The sequence below is a fragment of the Cololabis saira genome, chromosome 6, assembly GCF_033807715.1.
Source record: "Cololabis saira isolate AMF1-May2022 chromosome 6, fColSai1.1, whole genome shotgun sequence".
Lineage (NCBI taxonomy): Eukaryota > Metazoa > Chordata > Actinopteri > Beloniformes > Belonidae > Cololabis > Cololabis saira.
The window spans coordinates 20,832,501-20,849,915 of NC_084592.1; the positions used below are offsets into that span (position 1 = coordinate 20,832,501).

Consider the following 17,415-nt stretch of genomic DNA (forward strand, 5'->3'; position numbering starts at 1 on the left):
GTGACATTAAGAAAGCAGTCATTTATTTATTTCCACATTATTTTTGAATCAACTGGAGATGTTGGCTAGCTTTTTTTTTTTCCTTTTAATATTATTTGCTCTTTTGTATTGCAGTAATCACCATAACAAATTCCTTGTGTGTGTTAAACTACTTGGCAATAAACTTCTTTCTGATTCTGAGTCTTATGGGAAAGGCCATGGCAAGGTCAGGGGGAGCACCCTCTAAGTTATTTGTTATGGTCAGCGACAGCATTAAGTGGCAGTTGGTGTGTGTGTTTTGGAGAATGTAACCCCATAGCTGACCAGTCACTGAGCTGTGGCCTCTCTGCGGGCGCCTGGCATTCTCAGGGACTTGATCAGGCCGTCTGGCAGATACTGGGCTGATAAAATGACGTCAGACGGTCTGGGCTTAAGACCCTGTTCTGTTGAGCTGAAGAAATGGGCACCAGCAAGATTGTGGTCGCCCACGTTGGTGTCGAGATTTGGCCTTCCCTCCTCGTTCTCAACGCGTCCTCTGCAGCAGTGTTACTGTTTTGCTTTAGGGCAGTGTTATAAACGGCTTATCTGCTGTACCGTTTGGTTTAGACTAACATGTTCCTAATGGGGAGTGTTTCACAAGCATCTCCAGAGCTTTTTTTTTTCTTTCTTGAATTTGTCCCCTACAGCTCTGACGTTATCTGTATTCCTCTAAAAGGATTTAACTTTCTTAAGAACATTTAGATTCATTCTTTTAAGCATTTCTTTTCACATTTTTATAACTTTTGGTCAACAATGGTCATGCCTTCGTAGGTTTTCAAAGCTTGTACCGATGCCACTGCAGTAAAAGGTAGGTCACAAAATCAAGCTGAGGTGAATCCGTCAGAGAGAGAACAAAGATGTTGTTGTGAAATTAGTGAAGGCTTTTTCATGGTCTTGTAGCTGGACTGTTGTGCGTTTTCATGAGGTCATGATTAAGACCGAATCAATCTAGCCAGGTTTCATTCTTCAACTCAGATCCGTGTTTTGCTCCAATTAGTGTCCTATATAATCATCATGTATGAGTGCGATTATGTTTATCAATCTACAATTGTGGCCCCTAGAAAGGCTGGCTGATATACAGCTACAGCATCAATTTTGGTATTTCCAGCACTTGCCGTTGGAGTTTAGTCAGGACATTTTTTTTGCTTCAAATTTTTGTGTGAACATATGAATTAATTTTTCAATGAGACGCTTTCTAAACATAATCTTTGGAAAGGCAAGAAGATCCTCTGCAAAAGTCCAACCTGGGATTGAAAATGGAGTCACCTAAGATAAGAAATAGAATTTATGCATCTCCAGAAAGTTTTGAATTTATTATAGCATTCACAAGTTTCTTTGAAATATGGCCGATCAAAAGAAGAGTCCAATGAGTCGCTTAGAAAAGCACTTAATCAGTATTTCAGTTTTTAGGTTATGTGTTATTAATTTGTTTATTTATAAGCTGTTTGGTCTCTAAGATACCGGTAATTGAAGTCCTTTGTCCTTAAATTGCTTCATAAATTCAACCAAAAGTCAAATCAGATAAAACAGCAGAACTTTACATATCTTTTGACCCATTAACTAACTAATAACCTAATTTTCTCTTAATTAAAATAAAATAAATAAATAAGGCTTCAGCCATTGTCAGCCTCAACATTGTTGTTCTTTTCCTACTCATTTACTTGTTTGACTATTTTGCGAGTATATTAAAATTCTTTGGTTGGGGGAAAAATGCAAAAAGGAGCTCACTCTGGCTGACTGTAAAACGTCGAAGTTTTTCTCATTATGGCTCACATTCTTCAGCCGCAGTTATCTCAAACCCTTTTCAGTCGATTGCTGAAGCAGTTTTCCTTTGATGGCTGTAAAGTATATAATTTTCTCCAAATAGGTTGGAGTATTGTGGAACACATGGAGAGAGTGGGTGGGGCTTTTTTGTGGGGGATAGCTGTCAGATAACAATTATTTCTCTGTGACCAAGAATTTGCCTGATATATGCTGCCTGCAGTTTTGACTGGAACAATGTGCAAGTGTAGTGAGAGAGAGAGAGAGAGAGAGAGAGAGGGTAGCTGTAGAAAACTACGAGACGACTGGGCTGTTTGTCTGTCGGGGGGGTGGTGGGGGGTATGCATATGTGTGTGGAATCAGATTACATAGTCTGTCATTAACAAGGGAGCTGCATTTCTGAGACCAAGATAGACTGCTTCAAGTCTGAGCAAGACTCCGAGGCTCATCGTTCTTCCACGTAGGTGGCTCTCAAGTTGAAGGGGCAGAAAGGGAGGGACGAACGGGAGGGAGGAAGGACTGTGTCTGCGTGCGTGATAGTGAGTGCGTGCGTTAAGGCAGGTGGGAGGTGGAGACTGTAGTGTTTGGGAAGGGGAAAAAAAGTATAGAACGGCAGGGTTTGGCTTATCGGAATAGGAAACTTGCTTTACTTTTGGTCCTGTTTACATGTTTGCTAGAAGTTTGACTGGCAGTAGACCTGGCATCAGATTAAATGAAACCACAGAGACGCAGCATGTGGGCTGAATTTGCTTCTTATGTCCAGCGTTTTTAGAAATGGGCCCTCTGCTGTTATTTTTGGTTGGAAAAAAAAAATCCTTGAGTCTTTTAATAATTTTCAGCTTTATGTAGCCCAAACTTATCACGATGGGGAGAGCTATCTGGGACTTGAGGGCTGTGCGGTCTCAGCAGGACACAGGAAGTTAGAGCGAATAAGAGAAGGGGATAAAAGGCTGCCTGTGTATTTGCCAGATTTTAGGTTTGTTCCACTGCTTGCTGTTTGGGAGCTCACCCTCCTCTCCATCTGGTGGCTCTGTACGGACGTATTGATTCCTCTTCTTCTGTGTTCGAATGTGGAAGAAGACCAGTGGGAACAGAGAGCAGGGAGACGAGACTTCTTGTCTGCACAGATGCACATAGATCGGCAGTGCTCATGGCTCCTCTCCTCTCTACACTAACCCCAGACTGCACTGGAGACAGTCTGCAATACACATTTTATGAGCCCTTCGCTCGCTTCAGTGCTCTTGTCTTATCACTCAGCTGTTTGGGGGTTGGGGGGTGGGGGTATGGCTCGGTTTCAATGCCCGCATCTTTCTGATCTCATTCCTGGGAATGGACTATTGTTTGGTCTGGGCAATTTGTCTATAATTTAAGAATAACCTCTCGCCCTGTACGTCATGATGAGATCATATATTGACGTGTTTCTGTTTGTGACGGCCCTTTGCTGTCACTGTTCATGGAGCGTGCTTGAATATGAATTGCCCCATTCTCTGTGCTTGAGCCAAATGGGGCATTTATAATGTTTTAGTCATTCATTTATTTTGACATCTAAGCATGGCTTGGCAAAATGGCTTAAATCTATATCACAGTGGAAATCAAGTATTCATTTTATGCACACACACACAACACGTGGAGCTTATTATTTTTAATTTCTTGATGTAACGATGCATTTTTAATTTTTATTCAAGTTGCATAAAGGACTTTATGTATTAAAGAGCCTGCTATGTATTTCCTTAAAGAATGGTAATCATTTGACTCAAGTGCGTCAGCTACCGTAAAGTCAGGGCAGTCCTGCTTATGTATTTAGCTGTATTAACAAAAAAAAAGAAGACATCATTCCCATCAAACAATGGCATTCACCTCCTGCTTTTGCAGATGGGCTCATTTGGATATTATCTGGACTTTATACTCAGCGGCTGGGTGGATAAACACGGCTCAGACTGTTGTGGACATTGGTGTTCCCACATACAGCTCCTCTGGATAGAGCCTATAAAATTTCAGGACTGCAGAGCATGTGTGAAAACAGCTTTAGAAAACATTTACTGCTCGTCTGATCCCTTCGAATTCTTTGCTCCCGAGAGCCAGGAAACTCTTGGCCGTAAAGGCTCGACTGGCGGCAGGATGTCATGGCCAGAGTCGGCTGCACTATGGAGCACAGTGTTGTATACACCTTTCTTGTGTTGTTGCGAGCTGTTTACTTTGTGATTATCATCACAGTGTGGGTCATCATGTGAGCCCCCTGACTTCTCTCGCTCCGTCTCCTCCAGGCAGAGCACGACTTCAGACTAAACAGTCTCTGTGCTTTGAGAGGCTGCACACACGGTCCTTTGGTTCGTTTCTCTGGCTGGCTTATTTCATGAGAAGAAAAATGTGTTTAAATAGTATACCTTGATACAAATCAGAGTCTCCTTTGAGAGAAGTATTGCCCCCAGGCCAGTGAACTTTGTACTTTGGTCTTTTGGAGAGAGAGAATGTTTGTGCATTCCTCTGTTGGCAAACATGGCAGACAGCCATAAAGATTGTGTTTGAATTGGCTGTTTCAGATGTTTTATAGGCTGTGAGAAAATGAATGTCTAATTGCTATGGTGACCATTGCGCAGACGGCTTGTTAAGACTGTCCTTATATGGCTGTGAAAACGTGCAGACTTATCTCTTCACCAAAAACAAAGCCGTGGTACAACTTTGCTGTAAGATCCACATAAATGCTGATGTGTATAAGTTTTAAACGTGAACATCATATATCCTCCTGTCTCTTTGACAGCTGTTACCTCTGGCTGCTCAAAGAAATCAAGCTTTAACATGGAGTTTCATGAGAAACAAACTTGCAATCAAAATGCTTGTCTTCTTTGTGGTGGTGTTGTAGCTCAGTGTGTCAGCCGTGTTGTTAGGGTGGGGCACCATCAGGGACAAAAGGCAGTTGTTATCTAGGATTACATTTGATCTGGGAACTTTGTGCAGTACCTTGTGTGTGCGGGAACATACCCTGGGTAGCTGTGTAAACAAAAGAATAAAAACCTGCAACGCCACTACAGATTACAATTAATGTTGGAGTGACAATTGGACATGAGCAGGGTCTCATTTGCATTTGAAACATTCCTCTCATTGTGAAGGAGGTTCTGTTGAGGTACTGAGGGCCCTGAAAAATGGAGCCTGGTGAGGCCTGATGGGGCACTGCAGATTCCTAAAGCACAAGAGTCCCCCTTTCATCTCCTGCTTGACAGGGCCCTTTGGAAGCGAGGTGTGTTCCCAGAGGTTAAGTTGGTTTACATTTTGGTTGGCTAAGTGACGCATCAATCCAACACACCAGCTGGGTATGGCACAGGATATTGAGAAGTGCTCAGCTTGCACTGCAACAACATTGTTGTGCACAAGATTGAAGAAGCCAACCATTTTGTAGCTTGGCTTTTGTTAAAATTGGCTTACATGGTCATACCTCACACACGCTCATCCTGGTTTATAGTGGTTTTCTTGGTATTCATTTTCTCTTATCTAAAAGTTATGTGTACGAACTATATAATAATGATTCCCGGTTACCCGGAGCAACTAAACTGTGTCATTGCTAGTGTAAAATCTCATGCAATTGTCTAGTTAGATAAGTGAAAACACAGATGATACCTTCATTTATTATAACTAAGTGAAAGCTCTTGTCGCCTGTGTAACTGATTTAAAAATGACTCTGGAAAAAAACAAAACATCACATTTTTCTTGCGAGCTGCAGTACATTTTGACTGTTGAATTTCTTGAGAGAATGAAAATTCAAACTAGCGGGTGAAATGTGGAGCTATTGCGCCCAACTGCTGTATAAGTATTTACACAATAGGCCTGCATTTAAACGCACAATGCACACTCATTTACTTCAAATTGATATTTTTGAGCCAAACGGATTTTATACGAAACTTTTATTAGACTCATCTTGCATAGTGTGTAATAAAGTGAACCTGATCCTCGTTATCTCACAGTGTGTAGGATGTTTAAGTCAATATTGAGGCTACAGAAGACACTTTGATGTGCCTTGTGGAAACATAGTGCATTTTGAAATAGTTCCTTTATATTTCCAGAGATAATATAAATTTAACTTTGATATAATTTTTATTTGTGAGCTAATTAAAACAATAAAATGAAACAATCTTCTGACTTTCTCATTTTCTATGCACTGTTGAACAAAGTGTGAGTCAGCTAGACTCTGTTGGTTTACGATCATCCTTTAATTGTGGAGTTACCCACAAGGACAATTTTGTTGGTATTTGGTGGTACTTCTGTTAAATAGGAAAAACCCATAATGGTCACTGAAATAACTTGAAATGGGGAGGGAAATATAACTTACTGAAAACAACAAAAATCAGACATTGCTTTTGAATTGTGGCTAAACAGGGGAAAAAAAGGAACTGGCCTGGAAAGCAAGCATGATACCCTCAACATAATATTTTGTTGCAGTCACTGCAATCAAGCGATTTCTGTAACTCTCCAATGAGATTTCTGCACCTGTAGGTCGACTCCTAATGAACAATCTGCTCCTGCTGCCTAAAGTTTGAAGGGTTTCTTTTCCAAACTGCATGTTTCAGCTCTTTCAACAAGCGTTCATTGGGATTTAGATCAGGGTTCATAGAAGGTCACTTCAGAATAGTCCAATATTTAGTTCTCAGCAATTCTTGGGTGTTTTCAGCTGTGTGTTTTGGTTCATTGTCCTGTCGGAGGACCCATGACCTGCAACTAAGACCAAGCTCTCGGGCACAGCGCAGCACATTTTACTGCGGAATGCCTTGATAGTCTTGACATCTAATTTGATCCTGCACAGATTTAAGACGCCCTGTGCCAGATGCACTAAAAGCAGCTCTATAACACAACGCAGTCTCGTAAGGTGATGGATGGATGGATGGTATGATCTGACGCTGATGTACCTTGATGTACCTTGACCTTGAAGTACCCCTTGGACCTCTTTAGAAGTTGTTGTGGGCTCTGTAGTTACCTTTTGTATTATCCATCTCTTCAATTGGTTCTCTGTTTTCCTCTTTCAGCCACATCCAGGGAGGTGGGCTACAGTCCTGTGGACCTTAAGCTTCTGAATGGAATTCACATAGTTCATAGTCCCAAGAACATCAAGTTACTTGGAGATGGTCTTAAAGTCTTTTTTTCAGTTTTCAGTAAAATATTATCAATCATAACTTTTGTCAGTGTCAGATGTCTTGGTGACAATTGTGGGTCTTTCTTTCTTTTTAGGAAGGGGAACCCTACGCCATTAAACTGTGGCATACTCTGTGCTCCTCTTTCCAAATGTTACTTTATTTGTTGTTGACTTGGATTGCAACAAGTGTGATCAGTCAAGTTGGTAGCGTTGTTGTTGTTTTTATGTCCAGCTACTGCTTCTATTTCATTGTTTGCTAGCTGGGTAGAAAAATAGATTACTTCAGTGTCAACGTACATTAATGTAGCTTAACATTTATCAGTCCCAGCTTGCATATGATGTGCTTTGTTTGTTCCTATTGCTATGTCTGAGCTACGTAAACGACTTAAACGAAAGGAAACTGCACTGCAAGCTTTCGCTCTCCAGAAAAGTATCAGTACTGCCACCTAGCATTTGATAGTGTAACTGCAGAGCGGTGCCAACAGCGACACACGTCCAATATGTAAGTTACGTGTGCAGGTGCTACAAAGAAGCATAAGTCAGGCTTTCTTCATTCAAAGCATTGTGTTTGGGTATGCAGAGAGAGGTGAGCGTGTTGATCTGCAAAACTGTGGCGTGGATATGATTGTGGGCTGCTGCAAAGAGGACGGTTTTCGCCCTCAGGTCTGCATTACACCCACATCCACCTCAGAGCAGACCATCTGTGTGTCCCTGATGACATGCTGGCTCTTTGGCTGTCTGGGTGTGGGTCGGGGAGAGTGACAGGGACACGAACAGCAGGCTCCGCATTGCCCCACACTTGGCCTGTTTCTTCCACTCGCTGCCCTGCAGTTTGCTGCAGTTTCATCGCTGCCCGGGCTATTTGTGCCATGGCAACTGTGCCAGCCTGCCAGCTCAGACACAGATTCCACCTCTCGTCTCGCTCTTTGCCAGCATGATGACTCAGCAGCTCCTGCAGGGCTCCAGCTTCCTCCCTCCTCAACCTCACTGATACACCACACTCATCAGACAAAGTAGTGTTTTGTCATCCTCTCCTATAGCTGACCTGAATGCAGAGTAGACCAAAATATTAAAGCATTCAACCACACTGATGTGTTTTGCTTGCTGTGTAAATGCATTTAAACTTATCTGAGATAATGGATGGTAGTAATAATTTCAGTTTAATATCTGTGGATACTTTTTGGGGATTCGGATGTATTAACAAAGCATGTGGGAGGCATGTGTAATCATATCAAAATAATGATTTGAAGCTCTTTAGAGTAGTGCTTATGATAGATCTCTTGTGTGAGATTACTAGAAGGAGTTTAGGTGGGAAAGTTGGTATGAAAACATAGGAGCCACGATATGAATGTTCACTTTCAAGAGTCTGCGCCAGCACTGAGCAAGAGTCTAGCCTAACATAGTTTTCCCTCTGCGATGTCTATGACTACTACTGTTTCTCGTGAGTACGGGGAGCTCAGTGTAGTCTTTTATGCTTCCGTGTGTAAGGTTACTGCAACTCAGAGGTTCTGAAATCATTCTTCAGAATAAGTGCAGTGGAAAAAGTATTTAGATTCTTCACTTAAAAGTATAAGATGAAGAGTCTGTTTGATATATATTCAAACTACTGAGTAAGTAGAGGTGACACGCACTCAGCTACTACACACATACACTGTATACCATTGCAGAGGACATGGGGATGTTGAGAGCACACCCCGGGCCGGATGTCAGCTCTGTGAACACTCGCTACACAACACTACCAAAGAATTCAATACTCTGGAGAAGAAGCTTGCAACACATAATTACACACAGACACATGCACGTACGCATGCACGAAGTGCCACAAAATGTCTGCAGTTGCCAGTCCTGTCTCTCTCCTTCAGAATCCCTTCTGTGGTTTCCAGTGTCAGGACCAGTCCCGGCTGCCTGCTCCTGGAGCAAAGCTGTCGGCCAACATTTTGTGGCACAGTCTCTTTTTACTGTGGTTATGCAAACTAAAGACTGTAGATAATGATTACAGGCTGCATGCACAAATGCATTATGCATTTTTTCAAGTTTTCTTCTTTTTTTGTGCTCTCTTGTCACTTCATGAGTTTACTTTCGTATTTATCATACATCTAAAGCCTGGGATATACTTGCAGTTGGTGCTTGCGTTCGCGTCTGTTCGCGTGCACCACCAACCTCAACGTCGCTCGCGTAGTACGTGAGGAGAGCGCGTCGTACCGGCGGTGACCGATAGCAGGCAGTAAGCAGAGCAACAGTTGGAAAAGGGATTAAATATTTAGTAGTAGCGGTAGTTGCAGATTAGAACAACCAACAAGTTAACATGACACCAAGTAGATGATGTAGGAGATTATAACATTGCTTTGGTTGCGATCTCGGCAAAGGAAACGGCGCCACCGACCTCCGCGTCGTCACTTGTGGCCAGCTGGTATGTGACCGGGACCAGCGCCACTCGCGGCCAGAGCGAGAACTGCAGGTCGCGTACGCGTTCAGTGTCTTTTTGAGAACATGCACGTCAAACGAACGCAAGATACGCGTGGCGGTAGGGCTGGGCGATTATACGATCTCGATTTGTGATCGCGATCAAATTAAGCTCGATCACGGTGATCAGCTGTGGGTCTACTTTCTCGATCACGTGCAAAACATGCTGCAGCAAAGTGCACGACAACCAATCACAACCCGCTTTCCTGGCACCGCGCTGTCTGCATTAATTGATCATGCCCATGACATGCCGCGGCAAGTTGCATGACCATAGGCAGTAAAGTAGTCACATCTGCCTCCCCTGCACTGGTGGGAGCAAGCATGACCAGAGAGAATAAAACTACAAGACAACAACCGCAGGCTAGCGTTAGCTTAGCTTCGAGCCGACCGGGACTCACGGTTAGCGGTTATTTATTTATTTATTTCGCCGGACAACTTCTTTCTAGCGTACAGGAGGAGGGTGTGATGGATTCACAAAATGCCCTTCGTGATGGATGTATTGTGTATTCAAACCGCACTCATTAAAGTTGTGATTCGCTCTGCTTGTACCACAAATTACTCTGATCACCGCCGACTTCAGAAACTCCGCGGCCCCGACATGGGTGTGTGCGTGCGTGCGTGCGTGCGTGCGTGCGCGTGTGCGCGCTCAGCGGAGTGAATGTGTCGGAGCGCGGAGGCAACAAGCAGAGCTCAGCAGATGACGCCGTAGGCTCTGCGTTGGTGTAACGCGGGACCATAAATCAGCCTTAAGTCCCTTTAGGCTAATACTGTGAGAAATAACCTCTCATAATAGCGGCACTACAGTTAATAAATGTAATAAAACTGCCGTTTCTGCTGGCTACTGAGTCCTGTAAGTGGCGAGTGAGTTTTAACTCCTTAATTACCAACCAGCGTCAGAGTCACGCACAGTAAACAAACAGTGATGTTAGAGAGCCACCTGTTGGTCAATTTAAGCAACAGCATCGCCAGCTGCTTGACAGTGGCTCAAATCCTATTAGTTTACTGTTTTTGTTTGTGACATATTCTGCTCTGCAAAGTGAAGTGACTGACTTTTTGCACACAGGTCTTTTTACTTGAGTGATACATGAGTAAATATGAGCGTAGCTGGACACACAGTTGGTGGGTTGTCCTTTACACCCCTGCTAATCTCTTTGTCCAGTTTCCTCCGGTCGCCTGACTCCACTGTAGACACGCTGACATCCCCAGGGACCACCCTCCCCCAACCCAACCCCCCCACACAGCATGGCGCCCTTCTTCCTACTGTACCCCTGGGCTCTGACCCCCCCCCCCCGTTGTCTAGTTTACTGGTTATCGTCGTCTGTCTCGATCTGTGTGTCTTTCACACACTTGCCCCGGTCTCTGACCCACTGTCTCCCGGTTGCCCCCAGGCTGTACTTCCCATACCTCCTCATGCCCTCCTGCCCTCTCTCTGCCCCCTATCGGTATTTTTCCTCTCCTGCTGTCCGAGAGGAGCAGGCAGAGCCGCTGATTATCTCTGTGTGGCAGCTTCTGTTTTTGTGCTCTGATTAAAGAAGCAGCATGTGGTCCGTGTGTGAGCGGCCCGTACAGACGCCGCCGTTGGGCTAATGCTAACGTTACGTGTTTAATCATTTATGTCTGGGAGACTGGCACAAAGGCTTGGAGGGGGTGGGGGTGGAAGTAGGTGGTGTTGGGGTATTTATCAGTGGCACAGATGCACTCAGGCACACATGCACATGCCAAGATAACGTTGCTGGTGCTCAGCATAGCATGAAAAGGGCACACTCCAGGCTATGTTTCCACAAAAATACATATTATCTTTATAAAATTAATAGTTTAAAGGGAGTTTTTAGAATTAGCGTGATTAGATATACTTTTTTTTTAAGCATTGCCTAATTAGGCCAACAAACAACTTCACAGTATATTATCTGACACGTACATTAATTATGAATTACTTATACTGTATCCAGGTCTCTAAATGACAGCATTTGGGCAACTTTGCTGTCCTCCTCTTTTCTTTCTCCTCATATTCCTTTTCCTCCTCCTCTTGTCTGTCTGCTCCTCTTCCCTTGCTGCCAAACAGCCTGTCCCTCCAACACACATAGACATCAAGACACGCACTCCTGCACTGAGGCAGCCAATAGGAGAGCACCAGTCTCCCCATTGCTTGCCACTCAATGCCTTGTTGCCAGGACAACAGGAAGGCATGAGACCCACTTTACTTGAGCATTTTAAACTTGGGTGTTGACTTTTTTTTTTTTTCTTCTTCTGAGAACAAGAAAAGGTCTCCCTCTATAAAGTTACACCCTCTAATTATGTGAGGTGGATAGCAAATTCTGTCATTATTGGTCAGTTTTTACTTTCTGCTGCGTCTCGCTGAATGAAGTTATGGAAATAAATTACCAAACGATATCTAAGTGCATTAAAATAATAGCTATTGTTTTGGAACGCATTTCAACCATTTTACCACAACAGGAATGCAGCTTTTATTTAGTATTTTTCTTCTTTTCCCCCCCTTTAGGTCTACAATGATGATCAGGGCCTTTCTCTTGGTTGTATTCGCCCTGGTTCTTCCCTGTTCCAGCATGGAGGGTAAGCATTCTCTCTCAAAGCACAGCTGTTCACAGGAGAAATAAGGGAAAGCTGTAACTAGGAGTATTGAATCCAGTTGAATTGAATTCTGGGGCTACAACTGAATGTGGACTTGTACTACATCTTGCAAGTGTAAAGACCAAGATTACAATATTTCAAGTTGCTGAAATGGTGTGTAGCAGACATCTGCAATCCCCTCTTCTCTTTCAGTGTCTCAGCCTTTGGGTGTTTCTCTGCCCCTCTTTATTCTCTTGCATGCATAGACCAAAAATCACACTTTTTTTTTCTTCTCCTTTCACCACCCCCTCCTCTGTCTGTCTCCCTTTTATCTGCTGTCTGGCAGTGTTATTTTAAAAAGCTGCAGTGGGTTGCAGTGGAAAGTGCATTTTGAACTGGCAAGCCACACCTTTTTCCCATGTTTGAATACACAGACGCATATTTGGAACAGAGATGAGCCCTGATTCATTCGTCATTGAACATGAGTGGGGAATACCTTCCTTTATGTTATCTATCACGGTCACACATGAGCTGTATGAATCTTAAGGTTTTATGCAGTTTGGTTCAGATTCTTTGATTTACAATTCGATTTCAAATAATTATTCATGTAGAATCAATCAAAGAAATGCAGGATTCAGTACAAGAGCCATGTAAAGTACAATTTCTTCAGGTCCACTGTGTTCAGATAAAGCAGAAGCCCACGCACCCCAGACAGGTTGCCAGTAAACCAGAGACAAACAGTCATCCAGCGACATATTCACTCCTACCACCGATATAAAATCACCATTTTACCTAACATGCATGTTTTAGACTGGGATTAAGAGAGGTTACCTGTAGAAAACGCCTCACAGAGACGGCAAGAACATGCAGATTCCACAAAAACAACGGATCAAGCTGGGATTCAAACTGGAAACTTAACCATTGCACACCACGATGCACAAAACCATGACAATATATGAGGCAGTGTTTATACTGGTTCTCAAAGGCCACTGCCCTTCATGTTTAGGATGTTTCCCTGTTCCGGCACACGTGACCCTACCAGTTGGGGCCCCTTCCTCACCAGTTTGTCCACACTCCGTGATGGGTGGGGTTTCCCGCTGAATCTCTCCCCACTCCACAGTGATTTATTGATTCTGATTCTAACTCAAAGATACATCAACAATGTCATATGTAAGCAGTCTTTGGCTAACTTTAACAGCAGCAAATTCAATGCTTGGTTCTTCCTCAAGATTCAGATGTCATCTATGTAGTTTGAATGAATGAATTAATCTTTATTTTGGCTTGTACACAAAATAAGATGAAAAGGTGAAATAAACATTTCTTTTGCCGAAAAGGTGTAGGCTGAAGCGTAGCTTATAGTGCCTACCCTTTTTATCTTATGATCAGCTTAAATATGAGACATTAGCTTTACTCCGTGGAAACAAACAATGCATAAAGAAGAGAAAAATAAATAAGACAAAATATAAAATTGACGTTTCACATTCTAGAATGTTTTTGATAATATATTTTATAATTATAGTGTTTTATATTTGTTTACAATATTTTCTTTAAACATTTCCTTAAACTTGAAGATAGAACTGCACATTTTTAGGTTGTTGTCACAACTATTCCATATTTCTCTAGCCTTAACTGATGTACATCTCTTTTTAATATTAGTTCTTGCTGTCGGCATCTCAAACATGAGTTTCCCCCTCAGGTCATAGCGGATTTCTTTTATTTGGAACAAGTCCTGAATGCAGTTTGGAAGCAGTGTGGAAATTTGAAGTTTCAGAATTACACAATTACATTGTTCCCAAAAATTTAAAATGGCCATTTGTGTGTGAATCATTTTCCATCTTCCAGGACTTCTGTTTATTAAAGATGAAGTGTGATCTTCAGCATGAATTGTTTTGTTTTCCCAGGTGAGGGTGATGTGAGAAATGAATGCATTTGTGATGCACCGTCTTGCGGCAGTGGAGGACGGTGTTTTGGCCATCAGTGTTTCACCTCACTGTCAACCATAAATGGGACGTCTGACGTTCAGAGGGGCTGCGTCGTGAGTAATGAAGATGGGCCTTCGCGCTGTGGAAACGCACCAACTCCCGAACTGGTGGTGGAGTGTTGCTTCGGAGATTTGTGCAACATGAACATCTCCCTGCAGTTTCCAGTAATAGGTAATCAATTTCCAGACGGATAATAATGTTCCATATTACTGGATATAATTTTTTTTCCCTCTTTTTCTGTTTCCGGAGGTTAGGAATTGATTTGTCAGTTGAGTCCACAGCACTCAACGTGCCTCATGATTTGGTGCTTTGGTTAGTCGGGCACTTCAACATTTTTGTAACATGTTGCATACTTTGTAAGTGAGCCACTAGGGCAGGGTAGGCAACCCTGGTCCTAGAGAGCCGCAGTCCCCCAGGTTTTACATGTTTCCCTGCTTCATCACACCCTGACACAAAGGACTGTGTCATCAACAGACTTGTGCAGACTTGGATGAGAAGCTGATGATGACCGTTAATTAGAATCAGGTGTGGTGATGCAAGGAAACATCTAAAACATGCAGGACAGTGGCTCTTTAAGACCGGGGTTGCACTCGGAGGGGGGGGAGGGAAGAGTTTGTGATCATATCTGCCTCTATAGGTGTATGAATCATCAAAACCCATGAAGGTACATATATAACTAAAAAAAAATAAACATTAGACAAAGCTTGGACCACTTTTCTTCTTATCCATAACCCAGAGGAAAACCCTGATCTACCACTGTCCCCAGTGGGAATTGTGTTTGCTTAAGTGCTATGATATAAAATTCAATAAGAAAGTAAATTATTTAGATTATTAATCCGAAATTCGAACATCTAAATTACTATTTTTTTCTCCATGTTTTTAACTTCTTGAGAAGCTAAGAATTAAAGGTTTTCTTTAACTTTGCAAGTTTTCCAGTGTTTCCACTTATCTTATAAATAAATTAGTACAAATCCAGAACTAGTGTCCGAGAGTTTCTGCCTTAAACTTGTAAATAAGTAAATTGTAAGAGCTTCATTGCTGTAAGGTTTTCTAATGTGGTTAAAATCAATAACCTAATGTTGGGTAACTTTATATTTGTGAAATAAATATTTTATTAGTGATTCCTTTACAAAACTGGACTGTGAAAGTGGAAACGGATCATTGCAGTCTAAACTCATTGCAGTCTAAATTTTTGGAAGAATGGTAGTTTTGTTGGCAGGAAATCTATTTTAAATCAACAGGTGCTAGATTTCATGCAGCCATTTAAACTCTCTTTGTAGCCTTTTAGCAAATGTTCAGCAAGAAAGATGTTTTTACTCAGTCTGTTTTTTGTTTTTTTTTTCTGGCATGAGCAAATGTCATTTAATTGAACGGGTTAGCAGCAGTGTTGCGTTCATGGGTTTCCTCATATCTCTTCCTTGTTCTTATCAGATGCTGAGCCGTCTGCGGGCAGGCCGGTCCTCGGAGAGCAGGAGTGCGTGTGCGAGGGCGGCATGTGCGAGCACGAACGTCGCTGCGCAGGCCAGCATTGTTTCTCCTCTCTGAAGATGATTGACGGGGCAGCCGTCCAACAGAAGGGCTGCCTGAGGGACGACGAGGAGGGCAGAACCACCTGTGCCACTCTCCCCTCGTCGGACCATGTTGTCAAGTGCTGCCAGGGCCATCTGTGTAACATGAACGTCACTGTACAAGCTCCAGGGAAAGGTGACTTTGTACACATTTGTGTTGGCTGCCGTTCATCAACTGCCTTATGTCACTTTAGATCACACAAAAGTTCCACTTTGGAGTTATTTATTATTAAATTTTTTTAATAACATTATTATGACCAGTCCACTAAATAAGAACTGGGCACTAGATATACATAAAATGTACTTATTTAAGAGCCATGTTTTCTTTCTTAATGTCTTACAGAGGAAGAAGTGAAGCCCTTGATCAAAGAGGAGCACCAGTGCGTTTGCGAGGGCCACTCATGCGTGACAGGCAGTCGCTGCCTGGGCCACCAGTGTTTCTCATCTCTGACAGTCAACGCCGGCTCACTGGTGTACCAGAAAGGCTGCTTTAAGGTCTATGAGCAGAGCACGTTAACCTGCAAGACTCCACCTTCCAGAGACCAGATCGTCGAGTGTTGCCACGGGCACCTGTGTAACCTGAACAGCACCGTCGAGCTCCCCGTCAAAGGTACAGGACTGAATGAGTCACAAACACTGAAATCATCAGTCATCCTCCAAAGTTCTCATCTGTTAATTTCAATGTTAAAGTTGAATGCTATGTTTATCTTTAAAGTTAATCCTACATTTCATATAATATGGTAATTAGAAAAGGAAGAAAAGTTGAGGTTTAAGATGACACACCTCTATTAAAATGACAGGTTTCTGTGACCCAAATTAAACAAACAAAAAAAGATTCCTTGCCTGAGATTAAGCGTAAAGGGTTTCACCTTGTCTGGCATGAATCATCTTTTCTTGTCAATGTTTTCCTTCTCTGTTTTGCAAAAATGTGCTAGATTTTTCAACTTGCAAAGCCACATTCTGTGCGCACCTTCCTTGTGAGTCCTCCAGAGGTTTTCAGTGATTGTCTGGGCTCTTGTTGGACCTTTTCAGAATGTTGACCTAATTTTGATGCAGCCACTTTTTGTTGATTCGGATACATGTTTTGGGTCATAGCCATCGAAATAGTTAGCATTCGTCTTGAAATCTGCTTTTTATCTGATATCAGAAGGTATCATGATATTCAATCAAATATTCCCTTGTATTTTATTGGCAATTTGTTGTTTCTTTTAAATTCTCTCTTACTTTATTAGACCCCCAATTCGTGGAAATAAAATCAGCCCCAAACCATTATATATATATATATATATATATACTACACCACTGTACTTAACAGGGATGTGGTTTTATTCTGGGAGACTGAGTGTAACGTGTGTCCATCCATTTATCTAAAACAGTTAGTCACGTTTAAGAAGCAACCAGTACGTTTCAGAAAACCATGGCTCCTTTAATCCTGCTAGACATTTCTTGGAAGCTTCCTTGGCTTTTGTCTCCTTTTACTCAAAATAATTCATAGGGGACATCTCTTCTGATCAGTGTCTTTTAATGCATTGCCCTTTTTTTTCCCTTATAACTAGCATGAGCTCCACAAAGACAGATCCAGTTACACATAGGTGTGCATAGTTATTCAACATGACTGTGTATATTTTCACTGTATGAACAAGTTGCAGTTTCCCTACAAAGAAATGTAAAGTGCATCTCACACGAGCACTTCCATTTTAACGAGGGCTCGTAGGCTTTTTACATCCATATGATTTATTCCACTCAATAATAATAATCCTCTGCTGAGACGTCTTCACAGTCGGCTGTGAAATCTTCTGCCACGGCTGTTCTGGATGATTTCTGTTGGCCTGGGTTACACCTCTGTGTGGTCACATTCCTGGCTCCTCATGACTCAGAAAAGGAGGAAACCATGGGTGACTAGAGGGAGGGTTTGAATATTATTTTGACATGGTCT

The 17,415-nt window shown here is 42.4% G+C and overlaps 1 protein-coding gene across 1 annotated transcript in view; it reads left to right on the forward strand.

The window, feature by feature from the left end:
• LOC133445985 (activin receptor type-1-like) overlaps positions 1 to 17,415 on the forward strand; it is a 28,934-nt gene that overhangs the window by 1,596 nt on the left and 9,923 nt on the right. The window contains exons 2-5 of the mRNA XM_061723614.1: positions 11,862 to 11,932; positions 13,831 to 14,082; positions 15,343 to 15,615; positions 15,823 to 16,089. Coding sequence (XP_061579598.1) covers positions 11,869 to 11,932; positions 13,831 to 14,082; positions 15,343 to 15,615; positions 15,823 to 16,089 — 856 coding nt within the window. The 5' untranslated portion in view covers positions 11,862 to 11,868. The remainder of the gene's footprint in view (positions 1 to 11,861; positions 11,933 to 13,830; positions 14,083 to 15,342; positions 15,616 to 15,822; positions 16,090 to 17,415) is intronic.